This window comes from Schistocerca gregaria, chromosome X, assembly GCF_023897955.1.
Source record: "Schistocerca gregaria isolate iqSchGreg1 chromosome X, iqSchGreg1.2, whole genome shotgun sequence".
Classification (NCBI taxonomy): domain Eukaryota; kingdom Metazoa; phylum Arthropoda; class Insecta; order Orthoptera; family Acrididae; genus Schistocerca; species Schistocerca gregaria.
The window spans coordinates 564185885-564211992 of NC_064931.1; the positions used below are offsets into that span (position 1 = coordinate 564185885).

The 26108-nt window shown below is 43.4% G+C and overlaps 1 protein-coding gene across 1 annotated transcript in view; it reads right to left on the reverse strand.

Moving 5' to 3' along the window:
- Window positions 1–24401, reverse strand: part of LOC126298986 (protein let-756) — a 735285-nt gene extending 710884 nt beyond the window's left edge. Inside the window, exon 1 of the mRNA XM_049990607.1 lies at window positions 24042–24401. Within this exon, the coding sequence (XP_049846564.1) occupies window positions 24042–24300 (259 nt within the window). The 5' untranslated portion in view covers window positions 24301–24401. The remainder of the gene's footprint in view (window positions 1–24041) is intronic.
- Window positions 24402–26108: the final 1707 nt, after the last annotated feature.

Consider the following 26108-nt stretch of genomic DNA (forward strand, 5'->3'; position numbering starts at 1 on the left):
AGCACATCTGGTATGCCTTGCAACGTACTGTTCACAAGAGATTCCATCTCCTCGTACTCTTACGGATTTATGGACAGCCCTGCAGGTTTCATGGTGTCAGTTCCCTGCAACACTGCTTCAGACGTTAGTTGAATTCATGCCACGTCGTGTTGCGGCACTTCTGCGTGCTCGCGGGTCGCAGATTAGTCAGGTGTACCAATTTCCTCGGCTCTTCAATGTGATTCATTATTATAGCGAGTAAAATACCACTGAAAAAAGTTTACTTGTAGTAGAGCGCCCTCCTCTATTGACGTCGTCACCAATGGCCTATTAAACCATAATCTCTCTCCATTTCTTTAGCAATAGAGCGATCATTGGGAAACGGTTAAACAATATCTTAACTTAAAATGACGTCGATGTTTGGACATATGTGTTGCCTGCAACTCTTATTTCTCATTTTCCTTCTTTATCTTAATCAATTTTGCTCAACTGAAATCAAAAATACTTTTATTAATTTAAGGACATCGAACATTGACATTAAAACAAAAGTTGCAATGGATAAAAACTAAATGGAAGTCTGGTAACAATCCCTGAGAACATAGTTGCCAAGGTGCACATTATTAGACGAGAATATTAGAATATGGTACGTTCAGAATAGACAAGACGATGAACTGCATCATACTCACGCCGACTAAACTCAGTCTGTGTGTAGAAATGTTAACACATTCTTGTATTAGCACTTGGATTGCGCCGGCTCTGTGAGTGCTCATATTTCAAAATTTCCATGTAAATAGCGAATAAATGAACAGTCTTAGAATGTAACTTTCAAGTTTCCTTGTCGATTTCATGTGTGTGGTTTGAATAGTTCGAATGGCTCTGAGCACTATCCGACGTAACTTCTGAGGCCATCAGTCCCCTAGAACTTAGAACTACTTAAACCTAACTAACCGAAGGACATCACACACATCCATGCCCGAGGCAGGATTCGAACCTGCGACCGTAGCGGTAGTGCAGTTCCAGACTGTAACGCCTAGAACCGTTCGGGCACCTCGGCTGGCCATGTATGTGGTCAATTGTAATTATTTTTTATATTGCTGTTTCGGCTGCATCCACTTATGAGTGTTTCGAGGGTTATCACATTTGTATGACGTCAAATTCACAGATTATTTGGTTTCAAGGCACCATATCGTTCGTAATGGTATGTCGCAGTTTCAACATCTGCGCCTATTCTTGCCAATGCCTATACTACAGCAACAGCCTTAGATTCTCTCATAAGATGTTCAGAATACACGCAGCCGAAGTACCAGGGCAAGTTTATACCTAGAATGCACTGGATACTCGAAATCTCACGAACTGATAGTCGAAAGTTTGCAGTAATATCTTTCAGCTTCAGAGAGTCATCCCCTTTCTTCAATTTTTTGTGTCCTGAAACTATTTCATGTAAATTCTAGACTCTTTCTTAACGATGTTTTGTCAGGGATCAATGTCCGTAGACATTGAGGTCATCGGAGATTCATAAAGCTAACTTAATCTTATTATATTATCTTATCTTTACTGTGGCGGCATGTTTCAAGACTCATGAAAGATTTGTTCCCATTGTCTGCGTTCCTGAACTTAACCTGAGATGCGGAACCTGAGGGCCACTTCTCCTCTCGTTTAGTGAATGTGAAGGGCAGTCCAGAAATCACATTCACTGTTTCCGCCTTTTCGCACTCTGCTCCACAACGCTCCATGAACAACGTCCTTGACTTAAGAGAAATATGAGTTTGTGGCACAGGCCGCTTGCACTCTCGCGAGTGAAGGAGAAAAAATCTGCAATTCCCATAGTCGTCAAGACAAGACAGTCTGTTAGACTTGGCTTTCTAATAAGATGTGTTGTTGGGAACAACCTAGAATAAAAAGTTGCACAATCAAAAAGGCGTTAGCCAAACTGTTCTAAAGTCCGATGACCCATTTCTTTAAACTACTTCTGCTCCTTATGTATGAACCTAACAGTTAGCAATTACGTCGTAAAGAAAATGCAGGAAAGGATACAGAAGGCGCTAGTAAATTTATAATTGGGACTTGTCCGTCGCAAAACTAATATTCCTGCTAGTTAAGTTTACTAAGTTGTAGCGGCACGTTATTCAGCAAAACCTCGACACGTTCTTCCAGCTGAACATGACATGTTTGGAACAATTTCTTTATCCTTTGGAGACACTAAATGAGTAATTCAAATGATCAGAGGAAAGGGATTTTGACGCCCAAGCAGTTGCGTTCACTATTGTGACACTCCCCTGCTGTTCTTAATTAGATATCGAAAAAACGATCTGTAGGTGCTGTGAGAATTATGAGCAGAATAATGACATATTTGGACAGAGAATCGTTTATTATAAGGCGCTGAAGAAGACTCACAAAACAGGTATCAACATGCCCATCAAGTATAGTCACTTGACATTAACTGTTAGATAAAGGTCTAGTGCTTTTCCAAGCACTACGGTCTATTGTACGCCTGCATTTTTTTCTTTTCTCTTCATACCTTCCATTAGGTCGTCGTCTCAGCCTTTTATTCTCTCTTAGGCTCCGGCAAAGAAGCTGCTAGGTACATCTACTGTCCACTACCTATGCCGCCCACCTCCATTGCATCCTCATTAAAGCCATAAAAACGTCTTTCTCTACAATCTGTTGTCTGATCCTTTTCCTTGTTTGCCTCTCTATCCGGGGCATTCCCTAAATGTCGCTTTCCATTGTACATTGAGCAGCCTCCAATACTTCATTGATTTTCCCATTAAAAGTTGACGTTTCATTGCCGTAGGTCGAAACAGGTAATACATACTGATTGTAAAATTTCTTTCTCAGATGTCTCGGAAACTTTGTTTTGAAAATCCTGTTTAACTTACCAAAAGCATCCCAGACTATTTTTAATCCACTGTTTAATTTCATCTGCAGTAAATAAATAAACTCACAACTAGTTCTATGCCTTCTATGTTAATCCCTTCTATTTTAATCTTTATCCGTTGATTATACGTTATTTGAGTCTTGTTAGAATTTATTTTCAGCCCTGCTTTCAAGCTTTCTGTATTAATTGCTTCCGCTCTTTGTTGTCGTTCATTTACATTAAAGGCATACAGCACAGTCTCATCAGCAAAAGGAAGGAGGTTCAAACATGTTCCATCATTTATCAGTCAGTCAGTCACTCGCAATACATTTAATTGAGAGGACTGAGGACCTCATCAAGCAGTCTGCAGTGCCAGTTGGTGAGCAACCCACACCTATTTGTTTACCGTAAAGTTGTCTGCCAAAGTTGTTACCTTATGCGTACTAACAGCTACATGGCATGAACGTCTGGACTGAACGTTAAGACGTAACGTGATCGGTTCTCGAAACCCACCCTAAGATCTAATTAATGGCTCGCGCCTCCCTTGTTAGTAGAGTCACCATTTGCAACCCTGTTAACAGTATTGTGTCTCTAACACCTTCGACTCGGGCAGTTCGCTCTCCCCTGCTGACACTACATGAAATAACAACATTGGAAAACATTCACCATCTTCACATTGTGTTTAGAATCGAATAACGTCAGCAGCACATTACATCTTAGAAGTAAAGTATAATGTCAACACGAACGTGGTATGGAACACTACTGTAATTCACTAGACGATATTTCATTTTTTTAGCATATTTATAGCACTGCCAACGTAAAGTTTACTGCGTACAGTATTCTAGGTATCGGTTCCCAAGTAATTTACAAACCAAGTATCTCAATCGCCATACTCAGCAATGTTCTGCAGATTTAAAATTGTTGTTTTACATATACCGATGAATCGAAACATTATTTAGGATATAGTTATTTTTAAACAAAAAGTAGTCTAGATGTGGTCACACGTAAGTGCAACATTTTGTTGATGTGTAGATTCACAGCACTAAGACGTCTGTGTTGGTATGCACTGGGGTAGCAGATGGATATTTGTAAATCGAAATGCACAGAACGCCTAAATGTTAAACGAAGATCTTCCTGCAGCGAGAGTTGGCTTCATGACAAGAAGCCGGGTGCGGTCGGAAGCTTATCTGCGTTGTGGCGGTCGGCTATTTGTCGCGCTGTTTACCGCGACGTGATCTGCATGCTGAGGGCCGGCCCACGCCTCCCCTCTAGCGCCTCCTGTCACCGTTGCACGACTTTCCTCCAAAGATGTTTCTTTAAGCAGTTCAATCTAGCATATATTTCAAATGCTATTAAAGAGAACGGTGATCGCAGCACTATGAAAGTTGCAAGGCTCCAAGTGCTCGTGGAGCATGTGTGTAAATTAATGAAGAGATGGCAGTATTTGCAAGCCTCTCAGCGTGTCCACTTGGACCCACTTCAGTACAAGGTACCGGCATCAAGCGCTGCAACACATTTCTCTGTTCCGAGAAGTGTTGAGTGAATGAGGCCCCGAAGTGGTGCAGTTATCTATCTCTTAATTTACCTATTATTTCACATATATGTTCAAAAATGGTTCAAATGGCTCTGAGCACTATGTGACTCAACTGCTGTGGTCATTAGTCCCCTAGAACTTAGAACTACTTAAACCTAACTAACCTAAGGACATCACACACATCCATGCCCGAGGCAGGATTCGAACCTGCGACCGTAGCAGTCGCACGGTTCCGGACTGCGCGCCTAGAACCGCGAGACCACCGCGGCCGGCTCACATATATGTTCAATAGAGGTGAAGTCCTGCTGTGTATTCAAAAAGATGCGAGGGGGTGGGGGGGGGGGAACCAGCCGTGTCCTATTCAAAGAAACTATCTCAGTATACGTCTTAATCGATTCACAGAAATCACGGGCAACTAAATCAGAATGTCTGGACGGAGATTTGAACACCACTACTGACAAACGCGAGTCCAGCTTCTTAAACAATAAACCTTCTCGCTCCTCAAATGTCTTGATGAGTCCTCTGGAAATGTCTACACTGTGAACTCTGGCACTTTCCCGTTGATATTTCATCGTTCGCCATCAGTGTGACAGCGACTTGTATCTAGTAATTTTCACGCAATTATGAGTCCTTATCCATAATTAAGGACAACTTCACATCAAAGCCAATAGCTCCACGCATCGTAGTGCCTCAGGTAGGCCCTATGCGCTTTCTCACAGTAAAATCGACTCTGCTCATATCCCCTGCTGTTAACACTGTGGCGAAGACTGAAATGCGATTCATTTGTGAAAACGATGTTATATCGTTCGTAGGCCTGGCTCCCAGTACCATGTCAAGCATGTACAAGGCTTTCTAAAATTCAGGAGGATTATTCGAGTCGAACTGTGTCGGTGTGTGTGTGTGTGTGTGTGTGTGTGTGTGTGTGTGTGTGTGTGTGTGTGTGTGCGCCAGAGAGAGAGAGAGAGAGAGAGAGAGAGAGAGAGAGAGAGAGAGAGAGAGAGTGATAGAGAGGGGGACAGGGGGGGGGGGGAGATGGGTGATTCATCGAACTAATCTGTAGCCAGTATCAATTACGCGCCAAATGACCGATTCCTTCAGTTTTGCAATTTTCATTGTCTTTAGTGTCTAAAACATACTACAGCAAGCATATTTGAAATTTATTTACACATTCACCCTGAAATTTCTCCTTAATTACTTCAGAAACGTGCGCATTTCAAAATCGAGTGTTTTAACGTAAATAAGAAAGACAGTCGGCTATGTTCAAAATGGTTCAAATGGCTCTGAGCACTATGGGACTTAACATCTATGGTCATCAGTCCCCTAGAACTTAGAACTACTTAAACCTAACTAACCTAAAGACATCACACAACACCCAGCCATCGCGAGGCAGGGAAAATCCCTGACCCCGCCGGGAATCGAACGCGGGAACCCGGGCGTGTAAAGCGAGAACGCTACCGCACGACCACGAGATACGGGCAGTCGGCTATGTACCAGGAGCTTAAAAAGTTAAGCAGTTGTCACGTCGATTGTGCAAAGCTTGCACATGAATGTTGTCTTTTTCATCTTCTTTCGTAACCTGTGCGCTATGCGAAATTAACTCCCTGCACGTAAAGTGTCAGTAAGTAACATGAAGTCAAAATGTAGGATAGCTCCCTGCAATGACCTATGATCACAGTGAGAACGTAGGGTTCTGTTACAAACTTAATAGAATTTCTGGACTCTTTACATGTCTCAAATACTTTAGCATGCAATGGAAACGCAGTTTGATACTAATTTCAGGTGCGCCACGAGGAAGTGCTACTGTTCATATTACGCATTAATGAAGAGCAGGTGAAAGCAACAACCTAGTGTAGGCTAACAGCCAGTCAGATATTGGCAAAAATCAGTGATGCCAAATTCATAAATTTTCCTTAATGCAGTGGAAAAATGTAACGTCGTTCATTAAACATGAACGTGTACTAGCGTTGATTATCAGTTACTCAGACAGGTCATTCAGATACCTGGCTAGTACCATTTCGTGGGGATAAGAGGTTTAACCATTACTTACGAGCAGTTGTAGGTAAAGCTAAGCCCATGTAGTCAAGTTTCGGCTTACAATCTAGCCATTGTCAGACGTAATCTCTGTTATGAAACGATGTAAATTCTGATTGCGTCAGTTACTAAGTTGTAATGGCATATCGCTTTCGGTAAGGCGATATCTTTAACATTTAATCACTTTAGTGGGTAGTTCCTTATGCAAATATTGTTTTACTTTCACTGCGTCGTTTCTACGATAATGTATATTTATGACCACCGTTCAATTACACTGGTCACGAACGATGAAAAGCTGTTTTTAATTATATTATGTAAAGATGTTGTCATCTTAAGAAGGATTTTAACGATCTATGAAACCGTAAGACCCAAAAACTAACTAAAATCGTTTTATAGTATGTATACTGTAATTAATTTGTGTATACACTCTTAAACCCTGTTACAATATTATGTGCAGTTCTTTAAGCTGTTGAATGAGAAAAAAAATCTGTTTTATATCTTAGATTTGAGGATGGCTAGATTGTTAGCCGAAATTAGTAATCCATAGAAATTAAGAAGATTTAATGTGCGATCTTGACTTTCAATCCCTAAGATAAATTAAAAATAACTGAAGAGCACACAGTCTTAAATTAGGCAGTCCGTTCGGGGTTACTGTAGGACAGTCTTGGGAAAACTTATCACTGTGGGAGCAGAGTTTCGGGAGGAACGCCAGGGTGAGGATGACAAGGGTGTGCGTCCCTCGCCTGCTCCCATTTTAACGCATTTCTCTGAACGAGGGTGGTTAACGACCGCAGCCGCGCTCCGGCGGCCGAAGGCCGAAGGCGGGCACGGTCTCTGCGTCGACGCCCGCGCTCGGAAGCTGTCCCGCCGTGGCTTTCACGTCTCCCGAACCTGTCCACCTAGCCACGGGAAGCTACAGCCTCCTAACGAACCAATCCATCATTTTGTAACAACGACTCGCCCTACCAAACAAGTGTATCTGTCGCATAAGGACTCTAAAGCAGCTCCACGACACCATTCGCTCGGGAAAGTCCTGTTCCTTTTTCTTGTTTAAACATAAGAGGAGCTTAAAATAGCGACCTAAATATTTATATAAGAGCGCTTATCTCCGGTAATTAATATTCACGGAGAAAACGCCCAAGTAGTAAATTAAGGAGCGTGTGGGCGTGAGGAGCCGGCATCCTTCCGCTGCGCAGCTGTGCACCATGTTCCAGCATCGGACGGTCTGCTCAGATCTTACCGTGCCGCGCCGAGTCTTATCTCAGCTGTCGAGGCAGCTGTCTTCACTCAATCGCTGCATGGATCTTACAAGTAGAGAAGTTCGCTATTTTCGGTGTTACCTTGTGTAGGCTCAGTATCTTGTAAACGTGCAAGCTGAAGAGCAGCGGTGTAACTTAGCGCATTTTGCATTTACTCATATTACTTGCCATCAGGGTACAACATTTCTGCTCTGCAAGTAAATACGAAGGGAGGAGTCTTCTTTATATACGATAAGTTCAGTTATTTGTACGGGGTGGATATAATTAAAGCGCAGCTACCCACGGAGGTCCAGTGTCGACTGCAATTAACGTATGGCAGCGGAACTTGGTAGATATGCTAATGCGATAATGTGGAACCCACTTAAGCTGAAAAAAAAAAAAGATTTATTTTGTCCACCAGGTGCAGATCTGTCGCTGTACAACATCTCGTCGACGTATCCGGTGCTCATAACGATCAAACTGGTAACCTGCGGGTACTGATAAAATCAACATTATGCCTTTCTCACTTCTTTGACTTTTTTTGGTGCCAAACACCCCCTTCCTAATCCATTACATATGGAAACGTTTATCTACATCTGTCTTGCATTCGCAGTGTCAGATCTGCCTCTGGTGGCAAAACTGGAACGGTTTTTCTTTCTCTTGCTTTCATTTTTTTTTTTTTTTTTATTCAGCGTAGTTCGGTTCCGCATTAGCGCATTAGAATGTCTACCAAGTTTCACTACCACACGATAATATAATTACAGACCCACACTGGACCTCTGTGAGTAGCTGTACTTTAATCATAACCACTCAGCATAAACTCATTAAAGATAACTTACAAAAAGCTTATCTAACAATAGCCTGTCCGCCGCGTTGTAAAATTGCGTCTTAAAGAGTTCATTTAGTTGACTGTTAAGTTCAAAAATGGCTCAAATGGCTCTGAGGACTATGGGACTTAACTTCTGAGGTCGTCAGTCCCCTAGAATTTGGAATTACTTAAACCTAACTAACCTAAGGACATCACACACATCCATGCCCGAGGCAGGATTCGAATCTGCCACCGTAGCGGTTGCGCGGTTCCACACTGTAGCGCCTAGAACGCTTGGCCACTCCGGCCGGCGTTTGTTAAGTGATACGCCTCTTACTGTGCTGTGTTCAGACGAATTTTCTAAATTCTTACCGTGTGTTCTGTAGTGTTAGAAAAAGGGAGGCAACCGTAACCTTTCCGTGATCATAACTTCAGAAAATCAGAGACCAGCAAACGAGCTGGCACAGAGCGAACGCAAGCACTGTGCTGGCTAGAAGAACCTTGATATCTCGAAGCATCTTAATTTATTTTTTCCGTGGTTTTATGATAGTACTGATAGCGAAAGAAATAACGATTCCTTCAAAAATACCCCAAGAAGCTCCCACGCTTCATAATAAGAAATGACTGTACCTTCCCTCAGTGAAGAGACATTTAACTACTTGTAATGAAACGTCTGTGGATTGAAGATGAAAAAGATAGGGGCAAAACCGGTAATAGTTTAAGGACATAATGAGTCAACTCTGATTGTTGTCATGCATTATGATATACCGAGTTTTTGTTATTTGGGAACAAATGCTTTCGTGTTCGGAGGTTTACAAGAACTGCCATATCAAGGACGGCCGGGGTGACCGAGCGGTTCTAGGCGCTACAGTCTGAAACCACGCGACCGCTACGGTCGCAGGTTCGAATCCTGCCTCGGGCAGGATGTGTGCGATGTCCTTAGGTTAGTTCGGTTTGAGTAGTTCTAAGTTCTAGGGGACTGATGACCTCAAAAGTTAAGTACAATAGTGCTCAGAGCCAGTTGAACCATTTTGCCATTTCAACATAGTGTCGATTATTTCTCCGCTGTAAGTTATACTGTATATTAAACGATTCGTAAGTTTACGTCAGCTAATGAAGTAACTTACAGGTTAATCAAAATATTCATCAGAAGACCATTCGCCGGAATTGTAACGTGTCTTAATAACTTTCAGAAGTGCATGCATCACCCGAAAGTAATTGAAACAGAATCTAACAGTCCGCCTATTGCAGTATCGTAGTTGGTGGATTCCGATTGGGCATTCATTGACTTCGCTTTTAACGTATGGGCAAGTACTGTTGCGATTATAATTATTATTTCAATAATAAATAAGGCGTTACGAAAAATTATTCTCATTGTCATGGGTACCTTACTGTACTGGAACATCTCAAAAGCGCCGGTTACGACGTGAGAACTGTAATATCGACCAAAATAGAAGTTTTGTATCTTGAGTGAAAATAAAAAAAATTCAACCTCCTCGTGTAGCTGAAGATAAAGCACTGTACTTTCGACGCAGGGAAGTGAGCTAACCTCAGATATAATCAGCGCGGTGGATTCGAGAGTGGCATTTGGTCGACTTTCCATGCTCGTTTAGGCAAATAATGGGCAGATCTTCTATTCCTGCCTCAGGAAACATGATACACAAACTGCTGGATTGCGATAACACCTGTGGCAAGGAAGCTGCGCTATTCACAGAGACGGCACACGCGAATTCCATCACTTACGTTGATTGAATACTGGCTACACGAAAGTCATCCAGCCGTAAAGTCAAAACTAATGAAAGAAATCTGTCACATCATGGAAAAGAGCGGACGATGTACAACGGGATAAACGCTGGGAAAGAGAGTGTCAAAGGAAAAAAAAAAACTGTATTATTAGAAACGTTAATTGTCTTTTAGATACGGCAGAACGCAAAATGTGTCGTAATTGCGGAATTCTGAGAACTTCATAACAGGTCAACTCGCCTTTGTCTGTTGTAGTTCTTAGTTCGAAGATCGGTTGGATGCAGCTCTCCGCGATACTCCATCTTGTGCAAGCCTCTTCATGTCCGAATAAGTACTATAACCTGCGTCCACTTTAACTCACTTGTTATATTCATTCCTTGCTCTCCTCCTCTGCAGGAAAATTATCGTCATAGAAAATTCTCGTGTAAACCAAGAAATTCGTTCAAATGTATTGTAATACCATAACACAGAATACCGAAAATCATCCGTTATGGTTAAGTTTAACCTGATTACAAATTGCTGTGGCGTACCATTCGTTACTGAAATAAGGTAACTGAATGGAAATGACAATTTTAATTAAATGATACGTCTTATAGCATTATGGGGTGGGAAATCCTACGGTGTGGGGTTCAGCAGCTTGGCGGAAAGGCTGTCTTACTCCATGCACATCGGTCCCTTTCCATGCGGATGTGTGAGAATTGTGTCGTGTGTGTGTGTGTGTGTGTGTGTGTGTGTGTGTGTATTTGTGGAGTGTAGGTGAGTGTAATGGACACATGTATAGTGTACTGTTATGTTTATATTGTATGGCGGTGATGATGATGGTGGCCGGCCGGAGTGGCCGTGCGATTCTAGGCGCTGCAGTCTGGAGCCGAGCGACCGCTGCGGTCGCAGGTTCGAATCCAGCCTCTGGCATGGATGTGTGTGATGTCCTTAGGTTAGTTAGGTTTAATTTGCTCTAAGTTCTAGGCGACTGATGACCTCAGAAATTAAGTCGCATAGTGCTCAGAGCCATTTGATGATGATGATGATGATGATGAAGAGTGACGGCACACAGCCTACTCCTCTGGAATAGCACCATGTGGGTCGCCAAGATTAACGTTCCCATTCGACGGACGAATTACTATCAGCAGTGTCATATGCCCTCACTTCATGGGGTACTGTGAAGAGGTTTGGAATTTGATGCAGGACATTGGTACAACGATTGATCACGAGGAACCTTACGTCACCACTTTTCCTCCTATCTCCTATCAAATACCGGTAGCGAAAATTTAATTCTCTACCCGGATTCGCACCGGCGTACATCCGAGTCGAGGGCCACCGTACAGGTGTGCGATAGCGACCGCGGATACTGAGATGGGAGGAATTTACTATGTTATAAGGAAAGTGTCTAATACTGCGAAATGCGACAGCTCTTCTCTTCAGACAGATTTCAATGCTCCCACGAAAGTCAATTTGAAAGGACTGCTATCTGTCGCTGAGTAAATGCGAGAGCCTAGAACGCAGTTCGGAATCCTCCCGCTGGCTCAAGACCCCGTGATCGTAAAAGACACCGAGAGCCAATGCACATTGTTATTATGTGTCTCGCCGCTCAAGCTATTAGCAAGCGAACGACTCTACGGAATAGTGCCAGCGAACCCCGTCGGATGGTTTTTCTGCGCGTGTCGGCTCGCGCACACACGTGATGCACACGGCCGCAGCGCTGCAGCGGCAGAACCGGCTGCGACTGCAGCGCGATACTACACTCGCTCTCGCCGCATTATGAATGGATGCCACCGGATGTTGCGCTCCTCATTCAACGCTCGCCGCGCGCTGCGCTCCCTACTTAATTGAACTCGCGTATCTGAGGTAATCGGATCGGCTTTCTGAAGCTGTCACCCCAGCCAGTTAGTTCTTGCAATTGGTACATTTTAATTGAAGCAGCGTCTTCGGTTTTGCTAGCGTCAAACGGGTACGGCAGCTGCATAGTGCGATCCGCGGGGAGTGCCGTCTAAGCCCGGTTGCGCAGCGCGGTCGGCACTTTTTACTGTCTCGCATTTGGCGGGGCATGACGCGGAATGCAACGAAGCTCACGAAAACCTTTCGCGGCGGTCACGCCTCCTGTAACTGGGTCACGAATTGCCTTCGAGTTATCGAAAATCCGAGGGCGCTATCGGCAAACGCCACGTTAAATTCGGCGTTTTGCATTAAACGAGAACCAGCCGTCGGTATCTGGCAGCAAGATCTTGTAAGCCCGCAGATTTCTCGGAAAACGAACATGTAGATCGGAAATGAATAAAAATGGCCTGCAACAGATACGGTTACTGTGAACAACCAAACCCATTGCAATTCGATATCCATTCTGGGACAGCGATGAGATATGTAACGTTTAGTGTACAGTTTCGAGGTGCGCGGAATGTTCAGAACGTAAAATATCTTAGCCTTTTTCTTGGAAAATTCGTTTTAAGTTTTAGAGATCTTTTTCCGATCCTCTGGTACTATATTATTGTAACCTTCCTGTATTGACATTATAACTAACAGCATGCCGTCGAAATTCCCTATAATAGCCCAAACATCTACTCGTAGAGCTAAAATCAAAAAGTTATTATTTTTGAATCTTACAAAATGCTACATATACTTGACTTCAGACTATATACATGGCTTTATGCTACTGTAAAATGTATTTTTTCTCCAATGAGTCACTAAACAGAATGTGTAAACAATACAACGTCTATTATAAATAAGAATAAAATCATGTAATCACTTGGTTTTTATTGGAAATTTACCGTCGGATATTGCTTTTAAAACTGAAGGGCAGTAATAGAAGGATATTCGTAAATAATTAACTCTAGGTGAAAATCTCCACCATGAAAGAGTCATCTAAGCTGGCAGTACTCTAGTCGTGTCTTGTTTTGGATTTACGATACACGGAGTCACCTATTTGAAATTCATCGATTTCCGATTAGTCAATGAACTATGATGAGCTCGAGCAAGCCACAGTTTTCTATTCAAAGTCACCTACTGAAGACTGAACCAATACAAACATTCAAAAAACACTGGAAAGTTTTACCCACTACAAATTTTAAATCAGAAAGAAATCTTTCTTCTATAAAATGCTGTGTATGTTTGACATTGCTATGTTGCAATGTGCTCCTGCTGCACGTGGATTCCATTAGGGTGACGATGTGTTCACAGAATATAACTACGGACGTAGAAGCCTACGAATACTAACTAAAACTGAAGTTCTTTAACTTCATCCATGTCGAAAAGGAATTAAAACAAACAATCGAAAGAGGAATATTATAATGTTTTTGTGGAAGAGTTTTTGATTTCATTTTATCTCCAGAGTTATCAGTATTGTCCATAGTCAGTTTCGGCCCGACAGTTGTGTAAACTAAGCGAGGACTAAGAAGTTAAACAACTTACTATACAAGATGCACAGTTATATGCTTTTACACCTAATTATGAAAGCTTCCCCTCTTTACATTTAACGAAGCTACTGATACGTGGAAGAACTAAGAGCCATGAAAAATAAATGACGAAACCATCTTTTCTTCAGTTAAAAATAGCTGTCTTAGGTCAGGTCAGTTCGTATCACGTGTTCATACTCGAGATCACGTACCATCAGTTCTGTTGTGACACTGGTTCCAAATCCGGTTAGCTAGAATCCTCATGTCGTAGTGGTGGAAGAAATTATCATCGCCAGTATTTGAGTATTAGGGGGAGAGAGAGGCAGTGTTTGCCAAAGTTGAAAAACATTACACTATGTGCCTTTGTTCCAGAACAAATTTGAAATCACTCCGTAGTTTCTCATGGCATAGTGGTATATGCTGCTACTGACGACTGTTCATCGGTTGGCGGTCCTTAGGCGAAGATTGGGAAGCGTAGAATACACTCCGGTATGAGATTTCACTCTCTTCATTGTCACTTCTCGATGTCATCATCAGCGGAAACGAGACCATTCACTTGAAAAAAATTCGTCACAATGAATTACACGCAGTAAATGTTTTCAAGATACAGCATACTTCGAAATGGACGGCTGGCTCATGGGTGGTAGTAAGGAAGCTGTCCCGAATCAAACAGCTGACTCCAAACTAACAAAGGCGCACACCGTTTACAGTTTTATCGTACATCAAAATTAATGCACAGAATTTTGGGAAAATTAAGCGTAACTCAAAAAAACATCGTTCACTAGAAACGGCATTCGCTTGCCAGTCAGAAAACTACGTTGGCAGATATTGCGAAATGAAAGGCTAGCCGCGATATTCGTAAACGAAGTGCCATGTCAGTCTTCTAACGGAAGTCAGATATTAAATAATGTCAGTACAAGCTTTGATAAACGACATTATTTTCTATTAAAGGAGATCAAAAAGTTACTGGGATCAATATTTCTTCAGTACCACGAAATCTACATGCTACCTCCAGCACGGCGGCCGGTGTGGCCGTGCGGTTCTAGGCGCTTCAGTCTGGAACCGCGTAACCTCTACAGCTGCAGTTCGAATCCTGCCTCGGGCATGGATGTGTGCGATGTCCTTAGGTCAGTTAGGTTTAAGTAGTTCTAGGGGACTGATGCCCACAGATTTAAGTCCCATAGTGCTCAGATCCATTTGAACCTACCTCCAGCAAAATTGCATTTTTGATTTAATGAACGCGAGAGAAGGAAATGGGAAAAAAATATTTGTAAGAAAGGAATTCATTTAGATCATTGTTTTAACAACGAAGACAACAGATTAGGATTTACAGTACCACGTACATAGCAGTACCAGTGAACCAGCCGGAGGTACGCGGATAGGTAGGCGCCGGTAGGTGGAGAAACCAAGCGGACGAAATAGATTCCAGACACGGAGTTGCACAACAACAATATTCGGCATTGTACAAACAGCATCGCTTTTATCGAAGGCGCCAGCGATAAGCGTTTCCCAGCAGGTCGAGCCAATGCACGATAGGCGGATAGCCGGCGGTTACGATAGTGTGCTGGGCCGCGCTGGCGCGTAGTGCGTTAATTACAAGCAACGGCGCCGCACCGTACGGTCACACATCTGCCTCCCTCGGCAGTTTCCGAACAAACACGTTCTGTCTCGGAATGTTTCCGTAAAAAACAGTCGGTAAAAACAACTAAACGCCATAATATTTACGAAAAAGGAAGTGTGTAAGGTCCCTTCGACCGACATGGAAGAGGCTCAGAGTGGTAAAGAAAGTCGTCCGGTCTGTTAAAAAGGAACCATGCGTGTATTCGTCAAAGGTGATACAAAGGAATCTGAATGCCTCTTCTATAAGACGCGAATCCATGACCTTAACCGTTTCGCTATCTCATTCAGCAACATTCGTGATATGCAATCATACAATTAACCTATCTCCTGGAAACAAACATTACAATATATATCTACTACGATGTTCCCATTACAATCGAGATGACTATCTCGTAAACTGACAGCAAAAATGGCTTGACATGTTCTAGAATAGTAGAATGACTTATATTTCTCTTTTCGAGGAGGAATTTTTTTTTTCAAAGTATCTAATTCGCCAAGAAATTTGAATGAGATTTTTAGCGGTTTTGCAAACTTGTTTACTCAGTCGCTTGTTCGTTCCATGTTCCTGCAGTAAAACACGAGAAAGCACAAAAAAACGAGCAAAGTCTGACACTCACATAGTTGACTAATAGGACAGACACACAAAAGAATATGAAGTCCTAGATGCAAAAATATTTTTTTCATTTCTGGCCGTGCATTGGTTTCATTGCTGTGGAGAGGGAAAAACAAAGAACACAACTGATATGCTGTTGACGAAATGCGTCGTGATGTTCCACGTAGCAAGGTAAATACGTTTCGAAGGTGTTTCCATCACTTTTTTTTCGAATTAAATTTCATACTGCGAGCGATATAGCTGAAGGCATTGATACGTTGCAATTCACTAGGTCTACAGAAGACACACATGCGTAAGAAACAAACCAGCGATTCACTTGAAAGCATTGAGGAATGTAAGACAATGATGAAATTACTGAGCGCGTGCTACCGAGGAACTGGCCATTTTCCGACCGTTATGTCTTAAGTTTTAAACCTCGAAATTGTTTCATCACTAAAGACACAGCAGACTCAAGTCCGCATACTTTTCAAACCTCGCCACCTCTACATACTGTATAATATAATGTAACAAATGAAATACAATTGGTAGTTTCGACTGTGAAGGCAGAACGAAACGATTCATCGGACAAAATATAGGGAATAAATTACCCTTATCCTTAGGCAAACCTTAAGAAGAAATTCACGTTTTAGAGAAACTGCGAGAAACTTGACGCAGTAGGGTGGCCGCGGGATGTGAACCATGACCGTGTGGACTACATAGTACCCCATGTGATGTCTCAGAAATGCCAAGCGCGTAAATATACGCATTTCTCTTATGAAACAAAGATTTACAGGTTTAACTGTGATTGATCAGTGCTGGGAATGGAGTAGCTAATTAAAATAACACAGCTTGCAGTTGCTTCGTTAATGTGTCTGGCGCCCAAATAAACTGGCACGCTGGAATTTATTACAACACCTTTAGGGAACGAATCCAATATCTCAAACATTACGCCATCTAGCTTGATATCGAGTTCAGGATCAACTGAAAAGCACGTGAACGCGACGAAATGACATTACAAATGTCTCACATCTATTTGTTCGGTAAGAAAATACAGAATTAATGGATAATTTCACATTTTCGTAATGGCCACAAAACCGAGTAATAAAAAAGTTGATCACACGGGTGGCGCGCATTATTCCGTAATGAGCGTCTAAAGAGCGGGTGAAAGGCCTGCTGCACACAGCTGGCAGCAATATTTGCCGTACGGCCGGAGATGACACACCTCATGCTAGTCCATTTTCTTGGCAAGCTGGCCTCTGTCTCGTCTATTTCTGTTTGTCGAAAGGTGTTGCATTCTGAAAGGGAAGCCTGGCGCGCAGCTTCGTCGCCACAAGCCCGAAGCACATCCAAGTCTGAGTCTGTAATACCCGACACATTGCCTGGTGCGTTCTGGAGGGTACCAAACACACAGAGAGGAGGGGGGGAGGGGGGAGGTTAGAAAAGCTGTTGGTGCGCCTCTGAACTTATTACCTTTCCTCTTACTATAATCATCTGAACATGTGATCATATGATCATATAACTAAACAAATTGTAACCGCATTACATAGAAAGTGTAAGAACAAACTTTGCGTTATACCGACCTCAAAAATGTACGGAAATGAAGAACACAATACATCAACAACTCACCGTGATAATACCTGGGACCAATCTGCAATCACTAACAGTACTCGACTGTACATATTATATTTTATTAACTTAATTTAGGTAACAGCTAGATAGAATGAATTTTTCACTCTGCAACAGAGTGTATGCTATTATGAAAATTTCTTGCATATTAAAACTAGGTACTGTCGAATGTAAAGATGTGAGGACGGGTCGTGAGTTGTGCTTGAGTACCCCGATGAAAGAGCACTTGCTCGCGAAAGGCAAATGTCCCGGTTTCGAGTTTCGATCTGACAGGCGTTTTTAACCGGGAAATTTCATCATCTAAATAAAATACTTCTGCACATGTTGTCGGTACTGAGCTCCCTCCGCTAATATCAGTTTCGCAAGTGGCAAAAAAAAAAAAAAAAAAAAAAAAAAAAATGCGTGCTTCACTGATTGGCGTAATTGTACTCCTTTAATAAGAATGCGTTCTTCTGGACAGAAATGACAGAATGACGCACTTTTTCAACGAACTTTGGCTCCTGAAGATAGGAAGGGGCTGGGACTGGGGTTTCTCTTCTCGTCGCCAGCGAGGTCGGGCTGACAGACAACATCGATTTTATAGCCACCGGGGAAGGAACCGGTTGAGGCCTTGGACAAGTAGCAAGAAACAAATCTTGCATTCATCCCATGCGATTAGCGAAACAGGAAACTGACAGACGGAATATATCATTCCGGGATCAGAACGGCATACCTATGAAGAGAGATTAACGTTTCACTGATGAGCCACAATAGAATATGGGCGTGAACGCAAAAGCACATCATTGTGGTGTGAACGAGACTGTAAAAGTGGCCGACCTATACAATAAACCTTGCTATATAGCCACAAGCATCGCTGTTGAGAAACGAAGAAAGAGTTTTAGACCCCGTTGACGCCGAAGTAGCTGAAACCACGGTAAAATGAAAACAGGAATCTCGGACAGAGATTTGAAACCGGTCACTCCCGAATACGAGTCCACAGTATGAAACATTACGTCACCTCGTTCTGAACACAAGTGCACACTGTAGTAAATTTGCTAATGAACATTAGTTGTCTTAAGGCATTTGATCGTGAAATGAAAGATTTCGCCGACAGTTCACGTAATTCAACCTTCATGTTTGTTATCCATGTTAACTCTCAAATTCAGCATGGTGCAGCGGTGTGTAGCCGGAATACACAACAGAAAGGACCCTCAAACATCCTAACACATACATTTACACTTCAGTGATCAGTTCATGCTAGAGAAAATAACACTCCTGAGACATTTCTCGTCTACTTGATAAGGTAAAGATCATGAATGCCACAGTCAGAAAAAAAATTCTGCACTTAAAACTTTAAAGTGAATTTTGTAGATGATATATACCATTTTCAGCCTATTTTTCCCTTATCGGTATTTCTGCGGTCCCTACGAACCAAGTACTGAAACTCCTCTCACTCATTGCTGTGCAGAAAAAAACAATAAAAATTTCAGTAATACTGTTAACCTGTAGGACAAAGGGACTTTTGGTTTATTTTCATCAATTGAAATCTACTGACATGCCTTTTACCTCCAGCGCAGATCTGTCTACTTCGTAAAGGCAGTAGATCCCACAACTGTATCTACACTCTCTTTACCTTCTTGCGGAGTAATTTACAAATATATACGGTATGCCAGAGATAAAGATTTTTTCATTCTCTTTAGAAACAAAATAAGCTTGAATTAAATAATGCCAAATTAATAATACGCTGTCACTTTTTTCATCGTTTCTGTGTTAGTCCAGAAATTCTCTAGTGAACGGTCGTGAGATTTTAAAGATGTTGGCCTGCATTGCAGTATCACCATAAATGTGCGTATTTGTGCCTATGATAAAACGTTCTTTGCATTGTTTGTGATATTACTGAACGCTGTTGTGTCCCTTATCCGTATTCTCGGAAACGAATGGACTGTTGTAATAGAGTTGTGGGTTCGAGACCTACCACAACCACTCCCAATTTCAAGTTTCGCTGACAGATCAAATAGACAACCTACGAGCATTTTTGTTTAAGGTTTTTATTTAGATAACTCACTCGGAAACATCCTTTACTTTTCAAAATAACGATATTTTACATGTGTTAGAGGTACATTGGAGCAACGTCTTAGTAGATCCATGATGCAAGAGTCTAAAAGCGTTCAACAGTTTATTTCTTATACTGTGCTCCTATGACATTTTCACTGAAAGTACGCCAACTGTATGTTATGCACTGTTTGACCTATACCAAGTGATCGAGGCTGATTGTTGCTGAATTCTCTACTATCTGCACTGCTCGACTACTGAACATCTTACTTTGACAGCGAGGATGTGCGTCGGAGATAGCTTTTATTCTTCCAGTTTCATACAGCTGGGAGTACACGCACGGATATTCCAGCCATAACATACTGTTTAGTCTTCCAGCAAAATAAGAAAAGGAACTGAGCGGAGACCTACACAAAGGCGCCTGAGTTGCGGGTTGCATCCGGAAAGAAACTGTCTGATGCGAGCCGAGCCTCGGGCAACTGTGACAAGTTTTCTTGAGGCACTCCCGGCGGGCACCGTATGGCTTCTTTTTTGCCTGCAGGCACGTCCAATGTACCTCTAGTTCTGCCACAGGACGGATAAATATTATTGGTTTCCAATAAAACGATTTTTCCATCTACCACCGATATGAAAACACCGTTACCCAATGACAAACTCGCTTTAGTTTGCAACATTCCAATTTACTTTTAATTACTGTACGTAACTTCTATACGTTATGTAATTCAAACGCAAAAGATGAAGCATAATTGAACACATCATCTCATTACTGTCAGTTGTCTTTTCTATTTCCACGAAACAAATGGTATCGTATGAGGTTGCCAACTAGTTTGCGCGGTTAACGTTAATTACCTTATCTACAATTCGATCACTTCCAATGTACACTAAGATGAGCAGAACTCATCGCAAACGTGAAAAAATGAGATTTCGTTAAACGAGAGTTATTTGGTTTTTGTGTTAAGTCGCAAGCACAATGGTGGTGTTAACAGCAGCTTGATGGGCTAGACAAACGAAGAATCGGCAAGCTGCATAAATATTTGCAGGGCTGTACTATCACACAGGAATTTCATATGATTTTCAAGACACCGGCAGGAAGAATGTTAAGTTGCTTCTTCATATGCGCCTCAGATTCTCGCTATGCCAATAATTTGACATGAAAGTTCAGAGAACACGATTTACATATTGAAGAGAAGACGGCATTCCAGTAGAGATGAAGTCAGTGGTAGTTTCGACCACGGCCAACATGTGCTGTTGGTGTAGGGCCGGTGGCAACTTGGATAGTTGCCAAGTATTACTTTACTGCACATTCTGCAAGCCTTCCCAGCTAAATAAGGTAAGGAAAGAGAGAACTTGATAGTAAACAGTCGACTAAAATTTTGTAATAAAATGTAGAAACAAATGAAAACCGCTTGTTTTTCCCGTCGTCATTTAACCTCTGGACCGAGTCAAGTATTCTTTCATGCTGCAGTGAAGTATCTAGGAATACCGGTCAGGAGGTGAAAGAATTACATAAATGTAGAAGCAATAACGTTAAAAAAATGATAGAAAATGTATATCATGTACGAGAGAGATCCGATCGAATCATAAGTGCTGTCCGTCAGTATGGGCCTCTTAGAGATTTTGGTTAATGAAGGAAAGAGAGCAGTATCAAAAATGCCGCGCGGGATTAGCCGAGCGGTCTTAGGCGCTGCAGTCATACACTGTGGGGCTGGTCCCGGCGGAGGTTCGAGTCCTCCCTCGGACATGGATGTGTGTGTTTGACCTTAGGATAATTTACGTTGAGTATTGTGTAAGCTTAGCGTCTGATGACCTTAGCAGTTAAGTCCCTTAAGATTTCACACACACGCAGTATCTAAAATGATAATAGTTTCGTCATTTTACTTATTTTATTTACTTCTGCATCAGATATTGCAATTTCGGCTTTACAGTCATTTTAATTGATTCATTATTGTCATTTCGAAATTAGTTGTACTACATGTCGAGAAGGTAATATTAATTATTTGATCATACTACTGTAGTATCATAATGTAAATGCCACTTATTATAGGATGTTACAGTTCAAAATGAGAGATTTATGTAGGTTGTTGTAATAGTGTATCCAAAAGGAAATAAAATAACGGTCAAATAGTGAAAGTATTATCATTTAGAGGATTCTAGACGACTGTGACACATAGTAGTAAATAATCTAAACAGAGGAGATTCAAGGAGGAAATGTGCAATTTGTTTTGACACACTGGCAGTATCACAAAATAGCACGTAACCTCCAGTGCAATACGCTACACGAAAGATTTGCGTCACCCGAATGCCTGCTTTTAAAATTCTCGAGTGCGTCAGCTTCAAGATGGGATAGTACGATGAGGGTCCACACGGACTCTGCCATCGGTTGCACGGTGCCTTGCGAGACACAGACGTAGAACTTCAAGTTACAGCTACCTGTTATTGGGAGTTCTACTAGCAGTCAATAGTATACAACTAGACTTCGTACGATTCAGTGTTTACTGTAGTGTTCTGTAGGAACTAATGCGGCCTCCGGCCGCCCTATTCACACGAAGTAAAAGGAAGTGTGGAGAGGAGAGATTAGACGGGGTAAGTAGCAGCGGAGGTGGGTGCGCGTGGTGGCGGCTCGGGCACAGGTGGAAGCGGATTGCGATTTGGCGCGGCCAGCGCACCGAACCGGTTTTGGCGCGGCGCTCTGGCCTTGGAAGGGTACCCGCGCTGCCGACGAAGACGCCGACGCCGATACCCGCGACAAGTGGAGCGCCGCGACCCCCGACCCGCCCCCACCCCCGCCTATAATTTTCGGCTCGACTGCCCGCACAAACAACGCCGCCTCCACCTTCCGCACGTTCCTCGGGCCTTCCTACGATGCTGTCAGGTGGCTACCCAAAAGCCGCCAGTACCCGGAATTCGAGACCAACGGCTCTCGCTCTCGGGGCAGCGGCACTCAAACACTGCCCTAACACTAGTTTTCACCAGATTACCGATGAAATACGTAATACGGTGTCGCTGCGTACTACGCGTCGGATTTCACAAACTGAAGAACTCAGTTATGGTGACACGAATACGTGTTTGTAAGACTGCAGCCAGTGTGTGTTCAGTTTTCTTTCGTAGTCTCACTGAATGTATTCGTTAAAGTGAGATCTGTATGTCGTATATTGTAATGTCTGCGTTCTTTAACAGTTTCTTATTTTTATTAAAGTGAAATCTGTGGTGACTGCAGTGGGTCGGAAGTTTAATTATCAAACAAGCTAAATGTTAGTGACATAGGCACGTATGACGTGGTTCCACTATGGATAGCTATTATCAAACAGTTACAAATCGATTACACCATAATGATGTAACGGAATTGTTGCAGGCTACAAGGTTAATACGAAATACAGCTGTGGCTCTCGAGAAGAGGGCTAAACAAACGCGATATCACACAATAAGTTTCTCTAGTCTTAGTAAACGTAACAGTACGATACGAATAGAAACGCGCAATATAAAAGCAGATAACACGGATTCCTCAACTACCTTGCAGCTAAATTGCATCAGGGGAAGCGCACCACCACTAAACATGTTTGTGCTGAGGCGAAAAATGACAGTTTTAAGAGAGACCACTGCGGAAGGGAATATTTCACAGCGACCGATTACTATGTGCAGTCTGTGGATAAATGAGGAAACTCGAGCCAAAGAAAGAAAGAACGAGACAACTAGAAGCGTACACGTTCCGCTGCACAAACACGTTACCGTTAGTAGATCCGCGTTAATTCGAAGGCAAACGGTGGTGGGAGCCCGCAGCCCGCTCCCGGAAGACGGCCCGAGGACCGCTTCCGCGGGACTCCGCTGCGCTACAGATGCGCCCGCCTCTTAAATCGAAAGGAAGGATTTACTTGGCCGTAAATCATGTTCTAGAGTAGCGGCTGACAATACGCGGCCGGGCCTCGGCCTCGTAGTAAATTACCTCGGCCGCTCCCGAAAAATGGAACGGTCGACGAAAGTTTTCCCCCCAGTCACTGGGCATTTAACAAAAAATTAAAAACAAAGATACTGCTCGTAAGATGACAGCGGAACGGAAGAACCTCTGTTGTTGTCTAAATTTTGGACTTACTAGCATTTTCGGCGGAGAACTGCTTCCGGCGAGCTCGAAGGAAGATGTAACAGGATGACTACAATACTTCGAGACGAAGTAGTTTCAAATAGGCACTTTTACACATTTTTTCGGTTTTTAAGCAAAACGTGAACATTTCAGGAGTGATGCAACATTTTCTGTTGTATATTTAGGTGTTCACATCGGAGTCAAAACACGTTCTTCACGCCTCGAATTTTCTCACTCAGCTAGTTTAATATCAGCCTCGTCCATCTCCTGGATTCGGAAATATAAGTAAAGTCTGCGATTTTTTTTAATTTTTCATTATTTGGAGCAATTGTAGCAGTATAGGTGGTCACGTCGATATTTCCAGGAAATTGCGGGATACTGAGAATCTACTTTCACGTTTCGTCACAGAGGCATGGAGACAAGTGGACAAAGCAAGACACAGCGTTCTGGAAGACTAGCCTAGACAAGACGCAGAACACTTCCGGCGGAAGTGTCAGGGCTTAGGACCGGTTCCTACTCACTGTAGTCGCTGACATCGTCACTCGTGCCGTTGACGGTGCCGTCAGGCAGGATCTGCAAGTGTCTGTTCTTGATGTACATCTGAATCTTGCGCGCGGGTCCCGTGATGTGCGACAGGTTGGCGCTGCGCTCACTGCGCACGGCCAGCTCGGGCGCCACCATCAGCTCGTGCGCCTCCAGTCTATCCGGCTGTAGGGGTCTGGCCAACGACAGGGCACTCAGAACAGCAGCAACCAGCCCCAGGTGGAACACCCTAACCATGACTGGGTGGCGGCTTAGCGGGTGAAGTCGCTGCCCATGGCTCACGTGTGGTCGCACGCACCGGACCACATGGCGGCCGCACCACCGACTACAGCATGCGACGGCGGTCGCGCGCGCACTGACACGCCAGCCGCCGGCCGCCGGCCGCCGGCTGCGGCGCCCGCCCCCTCCCCTCCGGCCTCCCCGCCGCGGGCTGCCCCCTCCACGCCGCCGGCGCAGCCGCCACCGCCGCCGCAACAATCCACCCTCGGTCACATGGCCCATTTACTCGCCGGCTGGCGAAAAGCGGCGGATGCCTCGCCGTCTATGACGGCTGCACGCTGTGACGCCTCGACCCACGCCTCGCAGATAACGCGCCACTCAGCCGGCGCCTTCGCTAGCAGCGCCACTGTTCGCGCTATCGGGCGCCACAGCCGACTCTAGTTAGCAACCGATAAGAACACACTCGCTCGTCCAGATCACGTACAGATCGTTTCACACCGTTCTTAGCTTACTCGGAGCTTAATGTAGGTTAAAAGAAGACATCTACCGAGCACAGTCACACCGAGCAGCAGATAAGTGTAACCGACGTAGTTATAGTTATGAGTGTAAATGTCGAACGCTCTACGCGTCATTTTTTCATAAAGTTCAGTACTACTTGTGGTGTCACCTCCAGACACCACACTTGCTAGGTGGTAGCCTTTAAATCGGCCGCGGTCCGCTAGTATACGTCGGACCCGCGTGTCGCCACTAACAGTAACTGCAGACCAGCGCCGCCACACGGCAGGTCTAGTCTAGAGAGACTCCCTAGCACTCGCCTTAGTTGTACAGCTGACTTCGCTAGCGATGGTTCACTGTCTACATACGCTCTCATTTGCAGAGACGACAGTTTAGTATAGCCTTCAGCTACGTCTTTTGCTACGACCTAGCAAGGCGCCATATTCAGTTACTATCTTCCAGAATGTATTCTGAACAGATAATATTGTCAGTCATGTACCGTCAAGAGCGACGTTCATCATTAATGGATTAAAGTTAAGTATCAAACTAATTACGTCCGCTTTGTGAATTCTCATTCCTTGTCATGTTCCAGACCTCGCGTCAGTATAGTTCTTCCCTCCTCACGCTAGCCTGCTTGAGCTAAAACGCGTGCATTTCGGCATCCACTCGTAACACGGTGTTGGCTCTTCTGCTAACACAAAACTATTGTGTTCTCGGTACTCTGTTGCGTGTCCCTAGACTTTTTCCAAGAGCCAAATCACTGCAAAAATGTTTCAAACGTTTATCCCTAGTAGGTGCATGGTGAAAGAAGGGGGAAGGAAGATCCTTGAGTTAGAAGCTATGAACCCATTCAACGCAATTCCAATGCATACAACTGACTTCTTTGCTTTTAAAGATTATGCCGAAATGTTGTCACTGTAAGCGTGTAAGAGCTCCAAATACAGTAGGCCTATGATCGAAGTGTCTTATACCCATTCCCCTCAAACATCTATTAAAAATTCTTACTCTGAAACAGAAGAATGGAAAAATGTCAATGTATTCGAAAGGGGAAACATTGAGCGTGCTATGCTATACGTAATCTGAGAAAGCAGCTGTGTTTACCGGCTACAAAACAGGAAGACTTCGGTCTAAGGCGCTGCAGTCATGGACTGTGCGGCTGGTCCCGACGGAGGTTGGAGTCCTTCCTCGGGTATGGGTGAGTGTGTTTGTCCTTAGGATAATTTAGGTTAAGTAGTGTGTAGGCTTAGGGACTTATGACCTTAGCAGTAAGTCCCATGAGATTTCACACACATTTGAACATTTCTTTTCTTTTTTCAGGAAGACCTCTTGCC